This window comes from Centrocercus urophasianus, unplaced genomic scaffold (genome assembly GCF_019232065.1).
Source record: "Centrocercus urophasianus isolate 14NV4802_14NV808 unplaced genomic scaffold, USGS_Curo_1.0 seq_30, whole genome shotgun sequence".
Classification (NCBI taxonomy): Eukaryota; Metazoa; Chordata; class Aves; order Galliformes; family Phasianidae; genus Centrocercus; species Centrocercus urophasianus.
The window spans coordinates 4,073,915-4,095,607 of NW_024884867.1; the positions used below are offsets into that span (position 1 = coordinate 4,073,915).

General features: G+C 45.5%; 1 protein-coding gene across 7 annotated transcripts in view; it reads left to right on the plus strand.

Annotated features, from left to right (window-relative positions):
- The window catches only part of ADORA2A (adenosine A2a receptor), a 28,897-nt gene extending 19,593 nt beyond the window's left edge, over positions 1 to 9,304 (plus strand). For all 7 annotated transcript variants that reach the window (XM_042829158.1, XM_042829160.1, XM_042829157.1 and 4 more), the window contains one exon: positions 3,286 to 9,304. In XM_042829158.1, coding sequence (XP_042685092.1) covers positions 3,286 to 4,246 — 961 coding nt within the window. In that variant the 3' untranslated portion in view covers positions 4,247 to 9,304. The remainder of the gene's footprint in view (positions 1 to 3,285) is intronic.
- Positions 9,305 to 21,693: the final 12,389 nt, after the last annotated feature.

Genomic DNA, 21,693 nt, shown 5'->3' on the forward strand with positions numbered 1-21,693 from the left:
TGACAGTTTTGGGAAATAGTTGTTTGAGTGGTATGTGGGAAGGTCTGGGTTTGATATCCTGCTCTAAGATTTCTTAAGTGATCTGGGATTGTCAGCATCTCTCATTTTCAGATATGTGTTACAGGGCTAGAATATCCTCCTGCAACTGCAGCTGCCAGGGGTGTGTGGGCTGTTGGGCACTGTGCTGAGTGAACAGTGTTTGCAGTGAGTTGTTCAGAAGCACTGAGCACTGCTGGAATTCAGATGGAAGTGCAGTGCCCTCCACATGCAGCACGTCGCTTTGCGATGCTGTGACAGTGGCAGATGTGAGTTCTGCACGTGGTGGGGAGTTTTGGCTGAGGGGAGCCACGCTGTCAGCCAGGGCTGAGTTTGGAAGACAAGCAGCACACCAAGCAGAAGCTGAGATGATGAGTTAGACCAGCTATAAATCACACAATGTATGGAAGGATTTTAACCTCTATCTGAGGACCCGGTGATTCTCATACCAGCTCTGCCTTCCACCCTGTTTCAAGACTTACAGGTCAGACAGGTGAAGCGCTACACTTTCTGCTTTAGTCATTATTTTGATAGCAGAGCTAAGGTGGGGGATCATAAGGTATCACATCTTCAGCCAATTTAATTTAGGCAGCATAGGGGAGTTGTGCATTCACAAGAGCAGCTGCTCTCCTGGAGACAATGCACTGGTTTGCTGGTGGGAGAGCAGCAGGGCAGGCAAAATTATCTGGGGGAAAACATCCATGCTTGCAGGTATTTGCACTTTATGGAGGAGCCAGGTACCCCAACCCCACATCCACCTCCACCCTGAGTGTCTCTGCTCTTCACATGTGTTCTCTGTGCCTGCAGTTTCACCAGCAGTTGTTGTTTGTGTAGCAAGTCCAGTATTTCCAGGAAGCATGAGAACTGCTTGTGCACAGGCAATCCAGTGCTGTCTGGACACATCAGACACGCTACAAAGTCATTGTCCAGCTATGCAGGAGCATGGGCTGTAGGTGTGAGCATCTCCTTTCAGCGGGTTGCACCTCCTGCATCAGGATGCCAGCAGCTCAAATTGCATGATGCTCCCTGAAAGCCCTGACCTTATCATCCAGAGCTGTACAGCACTGTGGGTACAGGCAGCAGTTTTGGCCTGGGGGCCAGAAAGACACCCAGAGAGCTGCTACACATGGTGTTGTGAGCTTTTGCTCTTAGCCCATGGAGATGCTGAGCATTATAGAAATGTACTGATAAATTGATAGCACTGCCAACTTGGTACAGTGCAGCTGGGAAGCAGAAGGCTGCTTGGGTTAAGTGCTGTTCCTAAGCCTTGTAAAGTTTGTTGCATAGGAATCCCCAGAGGGTAAGAAGGAGGGAGAAGCTGGAGTGGAGCGGAGGGGAGTTGTTTGCCTGGAGCAATGATGAATGTATTTTTAGTGAAAGGGATGGGACATCTCTAGTCGTGGGATAACAGCTGCACAATTTCAAAATTCCTCTGACAAGATGTAGCCAATTCCAGGGCTGGAGGGTTTTGTGATTTTTTTTTTTTTCTTCTTCTTTTTTTTCCAAAGCTCCAAGTGCCTTTGGCCAACCTCTTGTTCCCCAAGGGTATTTTTCAAAGCACAGATGCTGTTTCGCTGTGTTAATTAGCTCTGAATGTAAGCAGTTTCTCAGCTAGCATCCATGCCGTGCTCTCAGCCTCCTATAGGCACTGAGTAGGATTCACCTCTTGCTAGAGGGAACTTTTTATGTCCCAGGATCAACTGAATCCCTCTGTAATTTCTGGAAGGTGAATTTCAGTGTATTTTGAGTGCCGGGAATTGTGGTTGGCTTCTTCAGCTGTTCCTCCTTTTCTGATTTTAAAATACAGCTGTGGAATGGAGGATGGAGCCTGCCAGGTTTTATATCAGCCAGGTTGTTTCCAGAGCCCACCAGCAGGGATTTAAAGTACAGGAAAAATCACTGTTCATTGCTGTGCCTGGGGAAAGCAGCATCCCCCTTCCCCTGCTCTGAACTGGTGTTAGGATAGGAGCATGAACCTGTGGGAGGGGCTATCTCATTGAGGGATGGAAAGATTTCTGTGGCTGGTTAGATTATTATTATTATTTTTAATGTTTATTTTGCTGAGAGAATTCTGGAGACAGAGGGAGAAGGAGAACTGGGTAAACAACACTGGTAGCCCAGAGCTACTGTGGTCCAATTGCAGACACATGGGGTCAAATGCAGTGTGGGACCCACACTGGACAATGTGGGAATCCAGCCATCTACTTTCTATGCTAAGTGTTACCAAGTAAAGGAAATTGCATTGAAATGTTAAACTGTTGCCCTGATTTACATTTTCAGAGAGAAGAACTGGTGGAGTCAGCTCAGGACTTGCAGTAACCTGTGAGGCCTTGGGAACTGGCTGATATTTCAAACAAACAAAGGTCCCTGGCTGCCCTGTCAGGTTCTTACCATGTTGCTTATTGTCTTGTTCAACAGATCTTGGTGGATTTATTGCTAGGAGCTCTGAGTTGAGCTAGGTATATCAGTATCTTCATCACTGAGGTTGCTTTTGGTGTGTGCAATGCAGCCCACAGTATACCTGTGGTCAGAGCACTCTCCTTAGCTTAACTCCTATTTTATGAGAAAGATATGGGGTCAGCTTTGCTGGGCTGGTGAGGAAAACTGCTGGCCTTGTCTCAGTTATTTAAGGAAGGCTGGTGATGCAGGACTTGTTGAAAGCGGGAGCAAAGTGAGGTAGTGTGCAGGGGAATGCCAGCATGACCTCTGCAACTCAGTCAGCAACAGATTTTCCCTGGAACCCAGCTAGGTTACGGGGCCAGTGGCACTGTGCCTCCAGTCCTTTGGTGCTGTTTGGCTTACAGATGGATTAATGGTGAGACAGACATAGGAATTCTGTGCCAGAAGCCTGCTTCCTTGGCAGAAAGGATGAGCCATCTCTATGCCTTTGGCAGAGGAGCCATAGTTGCCTTCACCACCAAGGGTCAGAACAGTGATGCCAGTTATTCAGACTGCAAGATCTGCATGCATGACCAAGTGACATGGTGGAATGAACCATTTTAATTTCCCTGCTTTTCTGTAGGCTATCCACCGCGTAAAGGAGCAAGGAGGAAAGTAGATGGCATGCAGTGTCACTATGGAGTCCATCCTGGGCTGGGTGGGTTCTACACAGCAGTTCAAAGGCGTGGCTGAAGAAATAGATGCCTTTCTTGCTGTTTTCTTCCTTCTAGGATACTGGACCATTGTCTGGGTGTCAAGGACTTGTTGAATGACATTGGTGTAATTCTCATTTTTTCCTCTGCTTTACAGGTACAATGGCTTGGTGACAGGCTCTCGAGCCAAAGGTATCATTGCCATCTGCTGGGTATTATCTTTCATCATTGGCTTGACACCAATGCTAGGGTGGCACAAGCGTTCCCAGATTGAAGAGCTGGGTGCTAATAAGTCCTCTCCCATCAACTGCAGCAACAGTATGGTGGTATGTCTCTTTGAGGCTGTGGTCACCATGGAGTACATGGTCTACTACAACTTTTTTGCCTGTGTGTTGTTGCCTCTTCTCCTCATGTTTGGCATCTACTTGAAAATCTTCATGGCAGCTCGACGGCAGCTCAAGCAGATGGAGAACAAGATGGTGCATGGGGAACGCTCACGTTCCACTTTGCAGAAGGAAGTCCACGCGGCCAAATCTTTAGCCATCATTGTTGGCTTGTTTGCAGTCTGTTGGCTTCCACTACATATTATTAACTGTTTCACCCTTTTTTGCCCAAATTGTGCCCATGCTCCCCTCTGGCTGATGTATCTAGCCATTATCCTGTCTCATGCCAACTCGGTTGTTAATCCTCTAATTTATGCCTACCGAATCAGGGAGTTCCGATACACCTTCCGTAAAATCATCAGCCAGCATATCCTGGGAAGGAAGGAGCAGTTCAAGGCAGGGGCAGCCAGCATTAGGACTTCCACGCATGGTGGGGATGGAGAGAACGCCAGCATACGAATCAGTGAGTATGCGTTAGAAGTGTACACCAATGGAGAGATCCACAGGGATCCTGAAAAGCAGGACTTAAACAAATGCAAAGCTGTCTTGGAATGGCACCAGAATGGAAGTGCTCTGGACATGGAGACAAATGGGCATCTCCCACGTTCCTGCAAAAATGGGATTCTCTCAGATGCATGTGTGAACAGGGAGCTTCACCATGAAGAGTTAATAGATGCCCAGGTATCTTTCTCAGATCTAGAAAGCACAGCCTTTGCAGCAGCTGATGTTTCCTGATGAATCGTTCACAGTCTTCCTGGTATAATTATTTTATTTTCCATGGGCAGCTTCTGCCACGGCAGAAGATGAGGCTGGGGGGCGGGGGGAGAGACACGTATTCAAGTTACTGTGGAGGAAGGGGTCCTTACCCAGGACATTTGTGGCAATCCTAAGTGCTAGACTGGAGAAAAAGCCAAGAGACCATTGAAACAGACTGAGAAAGGAGGGACATATAAACCATCGATGGCCTGTCACCAAGAGCAGTGACAGGGTCAAAGATGGCATTCCAAATTAAGCACTGGGAGACTGCTGAAGCAGGGCATATCGTGACATTACGCTATACTGTGTGTCTGTGGTTGTACGTCTGTTTTGCTGTCTTTACCAACAGAAATAAAACCATGGCTGAAAGCATTCACTTGATTGTAAGAGCAACAAGGGGGAGCATCTAATTCTTTGGCCCTGCAACAAATGGAAGGAAGATAGCAACATCTATTGGTCAGGAAGGATGCCATCAGCTGCCTGGACAAGAAAGGAATTTACCTGATGGGAGCTTTGGATACCTTCGATCATGACATTTTGTCTTTCAGTTCATGTTTTTAAAGCTTATAGTGCAACAGGTTGCTCGGATGTTTTTTCTTGTCTTGATTAGATTCCATTGTGTTAAGTTATAAAGATGAACAAGAACTCATATCCATTCCCTGGGCGCTCAATGTTCCAGATGCACAAGACAAATGTAACCTCATAGTTCTCCACTCTATCCAACAAATAATGAAAACTGAGACTAATATGGAGTTCCCTTAGCAAAAGGACAGTCAGCAGGACTTGGTGCTAGAGCAAGGATGGTCTTCATCACCAGGGGTGGCCCTGCCCTGAGGTGCAGTGGAGAATCATCAGGTGTGAGGTATCTGCAAGCTGGTGGGCACTGTCTGGCTACTGCTTTTTCCTCTGTGTCTGTGCCTGCCCTGGTTCCCAGAGTACAAATTAATTCCATGGTCCGAAGTTGTCATTCTCACTCAAAAGTCTGTGGGATACCTTTTTTTCATTTTTTGATGGGAAGGCAGGGTGGGGAATGACACAGGATGAGACATACCTACTTACTTGTGGAATCCCAGCTCAGTCTGAACATCTTTTTCTCCTGTGGTTTCAGTTTTTTCCTGATGTGCTTTGCTGTGAAGCCTGATGTGTCCCAGCAGTGCAGAGGCCAACAGATCTCAGTCTGTCTGGTTAGAAGATACTCTGAGGAGCTGGAAGCAGTCAGTGTTAGTAGAAGTCTGCTTAGAAACTGCAGTAGTGTGTGTAAGAGAACAGGCAAATCTGCTACAGCAAAGGTATGCACTGATATGATTTGTCATAGAGGAGTTTCACAGCAGCTTAGTAATTTTCTGTATCACCTATGAAGCCGTGGTAGCTCAAGGGCAGCAGAGTGCCATGTTAGCTTGTATTCTACCTAAATATTTTCCAGTCTTTGTTTTCCAGACAAATACTCTATGTCTACTCTATGCCCCTTGCCATCAGCCTTCCAGGGAGATGGGCAATAATGGTCCTACTAGAAAGTTAGAAGTCTGGCAGTTCTGAGAATCAAGAGTTTTTCCTTAGCTAAAAATATCAGAAGTGTCAGCCTCCAACCCTGGCTCCTCCTTATGTCTCTCCACTAACATTTCAGAACCCAGATAATCTCATTTTTAGGAAGGAAAGTGGAGCTGTATTTTTGTATTTGGAGAATGGCACACTAGGTTTGTGTGTTCTCTGTCCATGTTTATTTTAAATATTGTGAATTATTAGAATGAAAATTAAGTTTTACTTGAAGAAAGTTTTCTTTTTTTTCCAGTCTGTCTGAATGAAGGTGAAGAGTGGTTTATAATACTGAATGTGTCCAAAGTACATGACTGCTCTTGGCTAGCAAAAAGCTTACTGTAAGCTGGGTAAGAGGATGCGTTTGTCACCACAATCCTTAGCAGAAGGACAGGCAGCTATATAGAACAGTAGACTTCACAGTTTAATTGAATTGCTGCTTTCTTGGCATGGCTCTACCACATAGTCTAACGTCAGAGGTGTGGATTATCACTCTAGCACCATTAGCAAATACATGACCATTTCCCTATGACTGATGCTGTAGGCAGGCCCTCTGCAGGGTGCCTTGGGATCTTGTTGCTCTTTATCTTCCTTGATGGAATATTTCTGTCGGCTCTGTGCAGGATGACTCCTCTGGCCTCCTGAAACAGCAGCAGAGGAATTCAGTCTGAAAAACGGGGATCTGATCTCTTTAGGCCTCAGCTGGGAGCTGAAATGTTTCTAAGAATAACACAAGATTACATCCGGTATTCATGTCAATAACAATTAGGTTCACAAAGAAGCAGAGCAGGGAAGGAAGTGTGGGAAAATACCAGTATAGCTCATGTGCTGGAACACAGGCAAGTGCAGAAGTATCTCCTATTGAGCTTTCGTTGTCATTGTAAAGGGATGTTTTATGCCACGTTGCATCAGACTTTCAACAGCTGATGTAGGTTGGTTGCTTTCTATTGTTTCCTGAGCTTCTTCACACTCAATTGTGGGTTCTTCTTGCTTGGTTGCCACAGGAATTGAATTGATCTATGTTGATGTGACAAAATTAAGATTGTCCCTCTGGAAAACTATCCTGCCCAACCAAAGTAAGATTGCCATGCAAACTTAGAGTTTCCAGATGTCCTGAAATCAGTTTCTCTGTCGCTGTTTGAGTTGCCTCCCAACTGTATCCAGTCCCTTTCAACATTAGTGATCTAGATTTCAAATGAAAAAGGGCCAGGGGATGTGTGTAGGAGGATGTGCAGTGGTTGTAAGAAGGCAGCATGTTTTGTATGGAATTGGAAGTCTGTAGTCACAGGAAGGAGCGGAGGGCAATTGCACCACATGCTGCGTGCCTTCTGGCAAACATATGTCTGAGATGGACCTTCAGAAGATGTTTCTGAAGTTGCTAGGGGGGAGCGTGAGCCTTTTGAACAGAATTTTGGAATTCTTGTTTCTCGTTTCATGATTTCAAGGCTTCCTTCCTTGTATTGAAAAAGAAGTTTTAAAATCCCATGAATAAAATATGCTCTCCACTCTTGAGAAATGCACCTCTTCCAAACTATACAGAGCAAGTTTGAAAAGTTAAAATTTAACATTTTTTTCCTAACTTCCCTACTCATATTCCCATTTTCCTTCCAGCTGGAGATTTAGCTGATGAAATAGCTATTCTGGATAAACAAAGATGGTGCAAGACAAAGGGAAGAATGGGGTGACCATCAGGAGAGGATAGAGAAGATCTCCTTAGGAATCCAAGGTGCAGTGGGTCCAGAGAGTAACAGCTGGGGTAAGAAGAGCCTCATTTCATTGAATTGGAACACGTTACTAAAAATGACTCAAAATCCATAGAGGGATGCAGTGCCTCATTTGGTGAGAGGGCATTCCATGAATTTCACCATTCCCTTGAGACTACTAGGCTCCAGGGTTTGTCTGCTTTATAGGGTTTTGGAGAAAGTAAAATTCTGATCAGTTGCCAGGAGTAATTTTATCATGAGGAGTTCTTAGGTCTCTTTCCTCAGTAGGGCACTGCTTTTTTGTGTGAGCAAATAAATGCACTTAGAATTTTGTTCTGTGCTTTCTTTTGGATCGGCAGTATCTCAGAGTTCTGTGCAAGCTTGAACTACAGCTTATGAATGGAGCCAACTGAGATGAGAAGGAGATTTGTGAGGCTGATACCGGTTTACAGAGGGCATGGCAGGACAGTTGGGGTACTGTAAACAGAAAGGACTTGCCACTGGTCCTAGCTGCTGCTAGCAAGTTTATTGTGCAGACAGGTTTGGGAGTTACAAGGAATACTCTGAATCTTTGATCTTTCATTGAAAAGAAACTCTGGAGATGCTGGAGGGCATAGGAAAGTCTTTAAGGTGTGGGAACAGACTGGGGTGTTAGGGTTTGATGGGAAATCTTGATGTAGAAGGAAGATTTGTAGGGTATGTGTTTGGGAGGTTATCATGGGAGCAGGAATGCGCTGGAAAGAGCTGAGGTTTGCACTGATAGCCTCAGAGGAGTGGAAATGGCTGAATAAGGACTCTGGAAGGGATTTATAGTGTTATGGTGCTCCTGGGTCACTGCAGAGGGGCAGCCTTGCCCTGATAACTGCAGGGGGTTGACTTTGTGTGGTTGATAAGTGACTGAGGAAGAGATGTTTTTTCTGAATTATCTCATTTTCAGATGCTTATTTCATAAGCACAGTCAGGTGAAATGAGCCCTTCTGCTTCACGAGCATCACCCCGCGCACACCATCCTACCCCTAAGAAAATCAGTTCAGCCCTGCTTTGTGGGAAGGACAAGCATACAGTAACAGCTGTGATGCATTGAAACTGTAGAATGCTCTAGAGGTGTTTGGTACATCAGCTGCCTAATAGTTCTCTCCTGATTTGTTTTGGGCATCAGATTGCTCTGAGACAGACCGAGGAGCTTTGTCTTTCTGGCCCTGAGCGTCTGACCTTTTTTTACCAGTAAAACACATCCAGAGTAACTAAAATGACACCAGTTCCTGATTTGCACAAGGCAACTAAACCCTAAATGAGGCAGTGTTCTGTATAGCTTCCTGTGTTATTCATCTGCTGGGACTCTTAACACAAGAATGTGTTGCATTCAAGACTGGAACCTGTTGATCTGAGAACATCCTATGCTTCCCCTGTTCTGTCTCAGGAGCTGGTGTTCCTGCCCCCATTTCTTTGGAGGGTTGTCTCTGTGGTCTGTCAGCCAAGACACTACGAACACCTGCTGCACATGCTGTCACTAAGAAACACTTACTCTCTTAATTTAAATGTTTTATGAATATAATTGTTGTTTTCCCTCTGTTTGTCAGTTACCAGTGGGAGGGGAGGGAAAGGGGTGGGAGAATCTGTGCATGCATATGTATTTAAAGTGCATTGACCAAAGTTTGTTTTCTTTCTTGAACCTGTGAAGTTTTAATATCTGTGAAGTCATCAGACTGCTGGGCAGTGAGGAGCCACTGGTGCTGCTGAGTCTGTCTTGGTTACATTTCTTAATAAGCATTAAAATAATAAAATATATTTGTAAAAGTGAGCATGAGTGTCTTTGTTCAAGGGAGATCTGTCTATTTTATGAACGTTTTATTATTCTTTTATTAGCTTTTTCCATAGGCTCGTTCTTCCAGAGAGCTCTTTTCCCTGGTACTACCTATTAAAGATGTCAGCATGGACACGGTGATGGACCCAGACAGACTGGGAGCCCCTCACAACTCTGACATCCTGGGATCTGTCATGCTGGCAGTGAGAGAAAATGTTTACAGCTGTGTCCTGAACACAAGGTAGAACACTGTATTTTCCCAAAACATTTCAGTGTCAGGAATGGTGTTACATAACAGAATCGGGAAGAGGTACCTGGAACAGCTATGACTGGAGCATCTCAGCCTTCTGGCACTCCTTCACACATCAGACCTCCCTCTAACACCATTGCTTCAGCCCCCTGTCTGCCAATGCTGCTTAGACTGGGCTTGCCCAAGCATGATGTCAGCCAAAGCAGTCTGGAAGTGGAAGCAGAGAATCTAGATGCTACTGGTGCATCTCAGGCCAATTCTGAGCAATGTTGACAGAATGCAGCAGGAATAATTTCCAGCTTTTCACAGCTGGCAGCTACTAAATGAGTATGGGGGGGTTAGTGAAAGTCTGTACGATCCAGGAGCATTTGGAATTGGGAAGTGTTGAAATGAAAGTTCACCAGATAACCATCAGCTACTGCTCATTTCTCTTCCCGTTCACTTTGCAGCTGGATTGGAGGCCTCACTGGAGGCCCTGCTTTGTGGAGAGGTGCCGGCACCCTGGTGCTGTGTAGCCAGCTGTGCCGAGCTGTTCAGCCAACTGTGTAATTGAAAAGCTTTTTGATTTTTCCCCTCCTTTTGCAAACAGCCTGCGTTTTGTTCTGCTGCATCAAAGGCCAGGAGCCGGGAGGAACAATGAGTCTGCAGGAGCCCTGGGGAACAATGGCTGTACCTGGTCCTGGGAAGAAAGCAAGTACTTGGAAGAACAGACAGAGCTCCCAGTTCAGCAACACAATTGGCCTCATCTGGAAATCTCACTTCGGAAATCTACACCTTGGCATGGTCACCCAGAGAAACTGAACTGCAGGGCTGCTGCTGTAGACTGAGCTGAGGGACATCATCAGTGCAATCTTTACTGCATTACTGGGAACTGATGACATTGTTGAGTGTTGAAATAGGATGGAGCAGTGGAGCATGGCATTTTCCCTGCAAACAGGTGGATGATGTGCTTTGTCTAAAAGGTGTTTTACAGCTTTAAAGCAGCAGGATCTTCCTTGTCACTGCTGCCACTGAACAGGAAGCCTTTGCTGCTAAGAATAGTGCATACAAGTTGCCTGCTGTGCTCACGGCCACTATGTATTTCAAGGAGAAATTTTGGGGGGTTAAAAGCTGTGAGCATCTTTTCTGGGGCCCTATGGACCTCATAATTTACATTCACAGGAAAGATTCTGCACTGTTTTGCATTTGGCCAAAGTGAACAAGTGAGATTCTCCATGTGTGACTTCTGCCAGCTCAGATCCTGGGAGGAGTCCACTTCTGATCCCTGAAGTTAGATGATGCAACTCACTGTAGACTGGAGTCTCACTGAATATACATGGAGATGTGTTATTCTTCCTGACCTCCCATTCTCCTCATCAGTGCCGTTCTGGGAAGAAAGGAGGATGCTTCTGGATACTGGAGTCATTTCCTCAGAAATGACCCAGTGGATGGGACTTTTGTAGGATTTTTTGGCTGCAGAGTGCACTACTCCTGTGAGCAGAATCATTGCTCTGCTGTGAAACTGCAGTGTTTGCCACTGAGACCCTGCTGAGTGACAGGAAGTTTTACCCAGATCTCAGAAAATCAGAGGTTCATTTTGAAAAGTAGAGTCCTTACAGTGCATGAAACCAAATAAGCTGTGCCAAGTGTGGGGCTGAGAATAGCATGGTGATATTTTGGCAAGTGAAAGGCAAAGAACTTTTGATCTCCAGGTTCAGAGTAAACTGTGTAAGGATGAGGTTATTTGGAGTGCAGATCTGTACTGTGTGGTCTGAGTCCGATGCACTGAACTCCAGACCTGGGACTGTGGTTTTTGGGAGTGTCTTGGTGCTCTCCAGAGAGGTGACTGCAACTTCTCCAGAGTTCTGGGCAGCCTTTAAGCCTGCTAGCTTGGAAACTGAAGCACAAGAGCTGTGATCACTCTGGTTTTGTTTGCCAAGGATTTACCCAGAGCCTTGAGCAGCTCTGATTTTTTACCTTACCTAAGGCAAGGAGATTAGATAACAGATTGGAATGAGAGTAAAGAAAGTCCATGCACATGGAGTATCTTGCTGCCTCAGCTGTTGGTGAGATCACGGGGATGCCTTTTGGGCTAGTATTAGTCCAGGATATTATTCTAAATGGGAGTTAAGCATGTCTTGGTTGGATACTCTGCTGGAAAACCTGCAGCTGCATCATTTGGGCATTTGGCATCATCTAGGATTTGGAAGTTTCATGTGCCTGTGCTTCAGAGTTTTAAGGGGAGCAAAACTGTGCAGTGTGAGGATTATATACAGGAGAGGTGTGGGGAGGCCTAATGAAGAGACAATTGAATGGCCTGGATCAGTTCTATGAAGAATGCAAAACAAGCCTGGGCCATCTCAGGGTAAGCTGCACTCATGGTGCCTCCTGAACCCATGTCCTGTTATTGTTGGTGTGGAACGTGAGTGTCTGGGCCAATGAAAATAAGGAAGGCAGCTTGACAGACACAGATTTTATCTTTTGAGATTCGTCATGACCTTTCTAGTGTTTAATAAATAAAGTTGACTCAGGAATTGGCAAGTGCCTTATAACATGCAGTCCCAGTGTCAGGACTCGGCAGAATGTTCTGCTTAGCAATGCACTCTGTGAGCTTTGTTTGCCAAGTTCCTATTTTGGAGGTGTGTTGAAGGGCTGAGAAATGGCAGATGCTGAACCTTCTGCAGGCAGGTGCACCGGGCCCAGCCATTTCTCCCCATGCTGATCCAGGCTGGATGAAGGTCACGCTGATGCAAACTTTAATTGCTGGGCAAGAAAAAGAAAAGGAATGTCTTGCAAAGTAAGAATGCTGCTTGCACTGGTGTGAATCCTGGGGCAAGGAGGACTTCCATCCTTTCACATTCCTGTATAATCCATCAAGCATTTCAATCAGCACTGAACACTATTGCTTCCTGTATTGCTTTTTGAGCAGCTCTGCCATGCACTCTGGATCCTGCGATATTAAACATCTCCATCATCCAGAGGATGTGGCCAATTTTGCAGGTGACAGGAATGGCAGCTCTGAGGCTTGCCTGCTGCCTGTGAATCCCTGCCAAGCCATCTCCTCTGCTAACTGACTGAGAGCAATCACAGCCAGGTTTTCTGAGCTAACCCTGGTGGCAGAGACTGAGAAACACACTGCTCCTTTGAGAACAACTTGGAATCGTTTGCTGCTAAACTTGAAGCCATTTTGTGATGGTAACATAGCAGACTGAAGTTACTCTGCAGAGCAAAAATGCGCTGGGTGGAGGTGAGTTTTTGTGTTCCCCATCCCAGAGAGAACACAGTGGGTTCACGACGATTATGGCTTAGCCAAAGGCAGAGCCTCAACTGCTCAGCATTGATTGCATGAGTGCTCAGCACCTTAAAGTAAAGGACAACTGGCTGCTTCGTTTCTGAGGTGTCTGCCATATGGGAGCAGTCCAGTATTCCAAGTGTTTCCTGCCTTCCTTTATATTCATGCCAGAAGCACTAATAGAAATAGGGTGGAGACAAAAAATCTCAGACCCTCCTGAAGATCATCCTCTTAATTCCAGAAGGATCAAAATGCTAAAGGTTGCATTAGAAAAACAGAAGTAGTCTTTTCTCCCACCATTGGTAACTCAATGCCACAACTAAAGCTGAGAGTCAGCTGCTTTTTCTACAGCTGTGTTCTTTCTGAATTCATGAGAAATAGCATTTTGATTTCCTTCCAGAGGAAATATACAGTAATATCCCTGACTTGCACTGAGACCTTCCAATCTGCAGCACTAACCCATGTCACATTCAACTGCAACTGTGTTAAACCCAAGGTCCCCTTTTCCTTATGAATTGAGCCAATGCTTGGGAATTGAGGCTTTTCACAATAAATCTTTACATCTTGCTTCCTCTAAGCACTTGCTTCCCATGCTGGTTCCTTCCCCTCCTATGTTCTCCATTTGCAGGTGATCCAACCTTTCCTGCAGCATGCGAGACCTGGGCAGCACAAGTTTATCTGAGATGCTGGGGCTGCCTTTCCCTTTCCTGTGGTTCTGCACTACCCAAGCTTCCAAAAACGTAGCAACAACGTTTCTGTAAATGTTCACCGTGCGGCTCTGCGGTATGGCCTGTGCTGTCTGCATGCTAACAGCAGTCTCTGTTTCCCTTGCAGGAGGACCAGCACTTGATCTGGAAGCACCATGTGGGACTTACAGTCCTCCCAGGACGAGTTTGATGGTTTTCTTCCCATCAGAAGCATGAGGCCATGCTCTGGGGTCAGGATGTCAGTGACTTACAGATGACATGGAGCACTGAAGCCTGCGTGTGAATCAGGTCTTGGAAGAGGCTGTGCTCCGTTTGCCGCACAGACACTTTCGCTCTGTCAGAAGGGAGGTCCTCCTGCACGTAGCCATGCAGTTGGTGTTTTCCAGGTGGCTGCTGTGCACCGGATGTGTGCCAGTGCTGCAAAACACGTGTCCTTGTGCTTCCGCTACCGATGCATCTGCTGATGCTTCCAGGTAAGGCATGCAGGAACCCGCTCCATGTTGGCATCTGTGGCCTTTGCCCTCTCCTGGTCCTAAGGAAGTTAAAAGTGACCTAAGGCTGTTTTTCACTGAGCTGTGGTCAGTGCTGCAGATGGGGAAGCAATGGCAGTTTTCCAACAGGTGAGACCCTCCAGGCCAACTAGCCAGACAAGAAAAATAAGCACTGGAAATAGTATCCCTGCAGTCAGATAACTGAGACACAAGCGGCTGGGAGCAATCCTGTGTGTGTGTCTGGGGGACAGAGCTTGGAGCAAGCAAATGTCAGGCCTTGTCACAAGGAAAGGGCCTGTATGTGGGTGAGTTAGTGCTTGCAAAGGGCAAAAACTGGATGTGACTCTTGTCTTTCTGTCCCAGTATCAGTACTTGTGTCTCTGTGCAGGTAGACACTGCTCTGTCTCGCCTGTGAAACCCATTCCCTGCACTCCTCCTGTTGGCCTCTTCTGTGTGGCACGTCTGCAGGTCCTGTGTGCTTCCCAGCTTTGTCCCCAGTGGTATTGCTGGGCAGTGTTGTGGTGAGGCATCTGCTGCTCCATCCTGTGCTCAGAGAGATGGAGAAGCCACCTGTGGTGCTTGAAATAGCTCTGCCCAGGCAATCCAAGCCAAGTGGTGCTGGTAGAGGGAGGGATTCCCATGCCTCATAAAGAGGCTTTTGTTGGGAGGATCTAAGCTGAGCTCCATGCCTTGCCAGCTGTGGAGAGGAGCAGATGGGTCTGCAGTATAAAAATAGATGGAAGCAGACTTGTTCTGCCTCTTTTCTTCACCAGCACAGTCCCAGAGGTGCCTGGTCATCTGAACCAGCACAAGGAACTGGGTGCTTTGCAGCTGCTAGTCTGCCTGGAGCCCACTAGCTATTGTCAGAGACAGGAATTTATCTCTGTCCAGTCCCGTTCCCTCTACAGCTGCCGTGTGGACAATCTTATTTGCTTGCAGCTGCTGGCAGCGTGTTACATCCCATTTCCTTGGAGCAGTGCAAGCAGGAGGAGGATGTTTCTATGAGATCCCAAGCCCCCTAAGAAGCAGGGCATCATTCTCTGGCTGTGTCTTCTCAATACACTGAAGCCATGTCAGTGTGCCTTGAGCATTCAGCTCCTCACTTGGCATCCCCACTCCATCCCCTCCTGCTAACTGAATAAGGATCACATGGATGCTTCCCAAATGAGCTTTTATAAGGCACTAATTTGATCCATTCAGGGCATCTTCCTGTAACGAAAGTTCCTGAGGTAATTGAAGGTGAGGTTGCATGGGTGGGGGAGGAACGTGGCACGACTGCCGGCAGAGGTAATTGGAGGAACAAAAGAAAACCCTTTTGTTCCCGTAAATCCGGACTTTGACGTGTTCCTCTGCACTCCCTGCCTACCCAGCTGCTACTTGTGCTGTTTCTTGAAGGTGCCTGCTTTCCTGTGGAAGAAAGGTCTCTGGCCTGGCTCCTTCTGTGACAGTTTATCTGTGGGACTGTTCTCCTCCAGCCCAGACCCCCATGCTCCCTTTTAGTGTGGGAGTCAGGAAGCAGCAGCAGCACTGAGCCTTCTCACTCGTGTGCAGCATTTCCTTCTGCTGGCCAGGGGAGCAGAAAAAGGCTGCCTGAAGGGTTTGTTTTCTTCTAAGCAAGATTGCTGGATTTGCAGAGTAGAGGTGATTGCTGATTCTTCAATGTGGGAAGCACGTGTTGGGGGAAAGGTAACCTCTGAAGCCCTGGGCTGTCAGAACTGCAGGCACTATGCTACCAGTGCCAGTGAGCAGACGGGGAAGCATCTGCTGTGCGTTACAGTAGCATAAACTTGACATTTCACCCCTGACCATTTCTTTCTTTAGCTCCTTAGCATTTGGTATTTACAGAAATGTTGGTTACTAACTTGGTTGGAATCGGTTCCCACAGCACCCAGCAATTGTCAGAAGTCTTTGAGATTCACAGGGAACTGTGTCACACGGGCAGCAGATGGAGGTATCACAAAATGGGTCAGAGGAAGCCTCCAGGATTATCCAGCAGCACAGCAGAGAAGGTGGGACTGAAACCAGTGCTTCTAGGACACTGTCCAGACCTCACTCCTGTCTCTTCATCCCCAGTGAAACTCTGGATTCAAACCAGAACGTGAACTAAACTCCTGTTTTGGAATCCATCTCCTGCCTGCACCTGAAGCACTTGGTGTGGGCTGTTAACAGCCAGGCTGTACAGCAGGGGAGCAACCTCCAAAGTGTGGCCCTTCTTTAGGATTTGGGCATCTCACTCAGTGTAGGAACTCAGCAGCCTTTGTACTCACTGATGTCATTTCTAATTTCTCTTTGGTTGTTTAACTCTGGCAGGTTTAAGTCTGATCCTGGAGGACAGAGAGCAGAGAGAGCTCCCTCTGCTGTCTGTGGGACTTCAGGATCCAACTAGTTTGATCCACATGTCCCTTTGCTGGAAAGCTCTGGTTAAAGCAGATTGTTCTGATGGCTTCTTAGGCCATTCACCTCAGGCAGATTTTCCCCACAATGATGGAGACTCGACTGTCTTCACCAGGACACTTCTTCAGAGATGACTTTGACACAGCATCAAGCCTGAAGCCCTTGGGGAGATGCTAAGAAATCAGGTAGGAATGTGGCAACTATGAAGGATTTTTTTCAAAGCAAATATGTAACCTAAGAGCAAAAATAGCTTTCTGCTCTTAGGTTGCATATTTAAAAAAACAAGCAAACAAAAAAGCCTCCACATCCTGGGTTTATGAAGGCTACTAACCCAGGTAATTCTTTGTTCTGCTGTAGACTGAAAATGTTTTGGTCAGTTGAACCAGATGGTTCCTTGCCAGAATACAGACAGAAGGTGGAGTGGGTGGCAACTCCTCTCAGCCTTGGACTGGTCCCTTTGGCCTCTTGCTTCGTGTCTGTGAGGTCTCCTTTTCCTTTTGGAGGGTCATACCTCTCATTTGTGTTGTAGTGTCTTTCCCTCCATTCTCTTTCTCTCCAGGCTGCATTTTGGAACTGCGCTCAGGAAGACCTTCCTGTGTTTCTCAGCAGCAGCATAATCAATGCTTTGTTATGGTGTTTCAGCTAGGTGCCCCTGAAGGGTGAGCAGCTCTGGTCAATAAAAACAGGACTTTCTTGCTCTCACTACTGTTTTTCTTCACCCCAGCGAAGCTGCTAACATGTCCCAGCATGCACAAGATAACAGAGGCTTGATAAACCCAAAGGGCTCCTTGTTAAACAAGGTAAGTCATTCTGAGGCCTGGCATTAGACTGTTTTCAATGCTTCTCTCTGTTATTTGTCATGAGTTGAACAGCGAGACGATGTGTCAGAACAGCCTACAGCATGACAGGAAAATGCTGCACTACAGTTCTCTGCAAAGGCCCAACATCAGCTGCTGTGGTGTTTCCTGTGTTAGATTGGTGCTGAACCATCAAAGAGACATTTTCCATGGGTTAAACTGAGCTCTCTGCATACAAGAAAGGAAACGATCTCCTTAAATGTGTCTTGCTCTGGCCCTTGCTATGCTAGCAGCTATGCATGTTGAACAAACTGAAAGAGAATGCAGTATAAGAAATAAATAATTGAATTAGCCATAGAAATAAGACAAAGGACTAACAGAAACAATAAGCATCAATGTAGCAATGAGCCTGAGTTTATCCAGACCATATGGAAGCTGTGGATTTTGAGCAGGCAGCTGAAACACGAAATGGCAGTCATTTCAGTTTTGAGTGTATGAAAGTAGCTGAGGGCATACAGAGAGGGTAAGCACATATGGGCGAATCAAGTTCAATCGCAGGCTTACCAGAACAGGAGGAAAAAATGGGATGAGAAAGTCTAAAATGGGATGGGCTAAATTGCCTGGGATGTGAATATTTTGCCTCTAATGCATGAGATGGAAAGGTGAACAAAGGCTACAGGCATACTAATTATTTGCAAATTGTAGCATGTCATCTTTCCTTCTGCCCAATTTGAGCCATTATTGGTTGCGAGCAGCAATACATGCACATGCTACATTCATCCATCTTCATGATAGCTGGGTTAAATTGCACAATCATTATGAAGAGCATTCGCAGGCAACCCTGATTGCTCCCCCCAGTCTCTGTCCACTAATCTGTGGCTCCAGGGTCTTGCCTTTAACATTTTGAAACTGTGGTCAATCAGTTTTATCAAAAGAGATCAAATAATGCTGCTGATTCTCTCACTTTTTTATTCAAACATTTTGCTAAATCATTGTTTTGCACGTAAACATTGTTCTAAAGCTGGTAATTCAAGGTCTTGTGACTCAACACAACCAGAGAATGGTTCTTTGTACCTTTAAGAAGGGAGGCATCCTTTTGCTAAGATTTTGCTTCTAGCCATGGGGAGAGCTTCTGAACCAAAGCCTGCAGCTTTGTGTGCACGAAGCTCTCCAGGTACTTTGGAGCTGGTTTCTAAAGAGTGCTTGGTTACAGTGGAAAATTACACTGCATTAGAAGGAAGCTTTGAAGAACTGTAGTAGTTAACATGAAATTAAACACACAGCGTGAACAGGAAGAGCAGAGATAGCATGAACCAGCAGATGTGACAATTAGGGCATTGTGTTTTTGTACAAGGAATGCAAGGGCTGAGTGAACCTCAGAAGTGTTGCAATTCCTGAGGACCACAGCCGAACTCAGTGTTGGTTTGCAGTGCTGAGCAGCCCCCTGGTATAATTGCTTCTTCCCTCCCAAAGCCCAAACGTCTGGATTTATTGTGACAATAGCAATCCAGCAAGGAAGGAAATGAAAAATGGTACCCCAGTGCATTAGCAAGGAGGCTGGGCATGATTGGAGCCACAGCACACTTTGAGAGACATTCTAGCATCCCATAATAACTGCCCAACCCACTATAGCAGCACCAGTGCTGCTTTCCTCTGCTACAAAACACTACTCTCAATGACAGCTTCTCAGCAAAAAGATCTTTAAAAGATCTTTAAAATCTTTAAAATAGCAGATCCCTCTGCTATTATCTGTAATACACGATCCACTAGCCGCTCCCAATGTACTAATATTAACCTCTTCCACACTGCCCTGATGTCCATTTATTCATTCACTTTCTATGTTTTAGTTGCATGTCTGTTCATCTTTACCTATGGCAGCATACCTCCCTAGGGAGAACATACGGCCCTTATGTCAAAAGACCATAAAAAACTATACCTAGAGAGGATGCAGTAGGAGCAAAAAGAAATACTATCTTTCTGGGACACTTCTGGATTGTGGTGCCTCTTGAAGAGAATAAATGTGCATGTCTGCATCTCTGCGTGAAGCACCTGTTGCTTTTCTGGTGAGCAAGAGTGAGGAGAGGTAGATGGATGAGTAGGTAACCATTATGTGTCCTTCCTTGATTTTCTGATTAACATAGGAGGAGGCTGCTGTGTTAGAGAGGCTTCTGATAGTACAATTTGGCTTGATAAAGTTGCTTTGTTTTTTATTCAGTACCTGGAGCTGAGCTGATGCTAGTGGTTGCCATTGTGCTGGGACCAGGAGGAAATTGAACTGTGTCAGCATGTTTGTGAGTGACTAACTACTGTTTCCCATGGAACAAAAGATCTGAGAGGTGAGCAAATAGGTGATAAAACATGGGTATGAAGCCTTTGCAAGCTTCTTTCTGCTCTGGAGAATGAATCAAGCTTAATATATATAGGAGGATGTTGTAGTGTTGCCTTTTGACAAGTAGTGCATTTGTTTCTGCCACAATCAGAAAAGAAAAAAAAGGCTCCTTTCTTGTCACCAGTGGCTATGATTAACCTGTCTGATCAGCAGGATTGAATTTGCTGTGCTAGTGTTTGCTGTGGTTTATGGGACGATGTGTTATCTCAGCTCTCTATATATGCATACCCCAGTTATCCTTCACACACCTCTGCTACTCCTTCATTCCCTGTTCTCCTCTTTCTTTCCCCTATCAAGAGACTGCATATTGATAATGATCTGTCCAGGAAATGTGTTACATTTCTCTTCTGTTCATGTGACTGTGGGAGTGTTCATTGGCTCACCAGTTACATCTGAGATCCTGTGAAAAAGTATGGTGTGGGCTAACTGGAAATCTCCAGGCACACAAATGAAGAGGGATGTGCTTTGTTTCCAAAATACATTTCTTTCTAGGATGTAAAAAGGAGAAAGTTCCCTTGTTCAGAGTCTTATTCACCCAAAGCTATATCTTGGAGAGGAGAGAAGCAAGAGATAGTGTTCATGCCACTGCCAATGATTTTAAGTGTTCCCACAGGTGATTCTACACATTTTTGACGTGGGCACATTTATGTGTTGGTTGGTTGCCTCCATTCCCATTGGTGCTTGCTCTCTGCTTTATCTCACTTCTTTAGTGCCTTCCTACTCCTATCAAACTTTAAAATGGCATTTTTTGACTAATCCTTGCTGACACTAACAGTCTTAATCATAGCTTGTGTAGAGGTTGGGAAGGCTCTTCAAGCAAGGAATGTTCAGTCCCAGAGGTCGTGGAAACCAGCCAGGAATTTTTGCTCTCCCATTCCCAGGGGCATGAAGAGCCTGCAGAAGAAAACTTGAAGGTGACCGTTTCCTTAGCTGAAATGTCATTGACCAGAATTTGAGAGAGCAGTTTGGGAAATGAGTGCTGTCTTGATGGAAGAGAAGTGATGGTTTCAAGTGAGAGTCCAATAACATAATATAGAAAAGTGTCATTTGAAAAAAGAAATCATCAGACTTTGTCTTTTCAAGACTTCAGAGCTTTTGTTTTTTCCTCCATTTGATGTATGTATGGAGCTTGTTTGTTGAGAGAGCTGGATGTTAAATGCCCAGGAATCATTTCTTGCATATATGAACACGAAGTGTCAGAATGGGCTAAAAAGTCATCTGATCACTGAGGATAGTGCCTTATTCTGAAGGAGAAAAGAGGTGACAGTGGGACTAAAGTTCTCTCTTTTATATAAGAATGATATCTTAACAGCACTCGTGGGAGGAAGGACATGTTCAACCTAATAGGATAATGGAATAATATGTTGAATATATCGGCTTTGACACAGACCAGCTGGTGGCTGTAGGCACAAATAATCTAAGGAAAACAAATTTTGAAATATTTCAGGAAGCAGCTCTACGCATGCAGTGCACTGTGTGTGGGGTGACTTCTGTGTACAAGAAAAAAGATAAAACCCCCTTTTTGTCTGTGGGAGGAGTGTCCCACTCATTCCAGGAAAAGAATAAATTCCATATTTAATGATACTTGGGATGATAAATTTATTGCAGTCTTCTCCTCTGGACTCACAGAATTGTCCTCTGTGAGGCTGGACCAAAGGTCCTGTATGGAGTCTAGTTGGTAAGCCAGAAAAAAAACCCAAAAAACCAACAAACAAAAACAACCTAAAACCAAACAAAAAGCTCTTCTAGAGCTACTATTAGAAATTTCCTTAGAAATTACTGGCATACCAGTTTTTGCTCAGTAGGAAAGCTGTGTCTACCAGTAAATCCTCTGCAGTCTCTTCCTGTCCTTCTTTCTCTTTCCATTAGCTTTTGTGTTTCTAGTTTCCAGTATCCCTAAACTGCTGTCTAACAATGAAATAGTTAACATGCACTTTTTACTTTATTTTTCCTTCATAAAGCCTCCAAAGAGTTTTGCAGCCCAGTTTTGCAGCCCAGTGGGATACTTAGGTGGAACATAACTGCTCTTCTCAGATCTTTCATTTCAGGTTCTTCACAGACTTCAGCAGATACTATTTCAGCTGCTC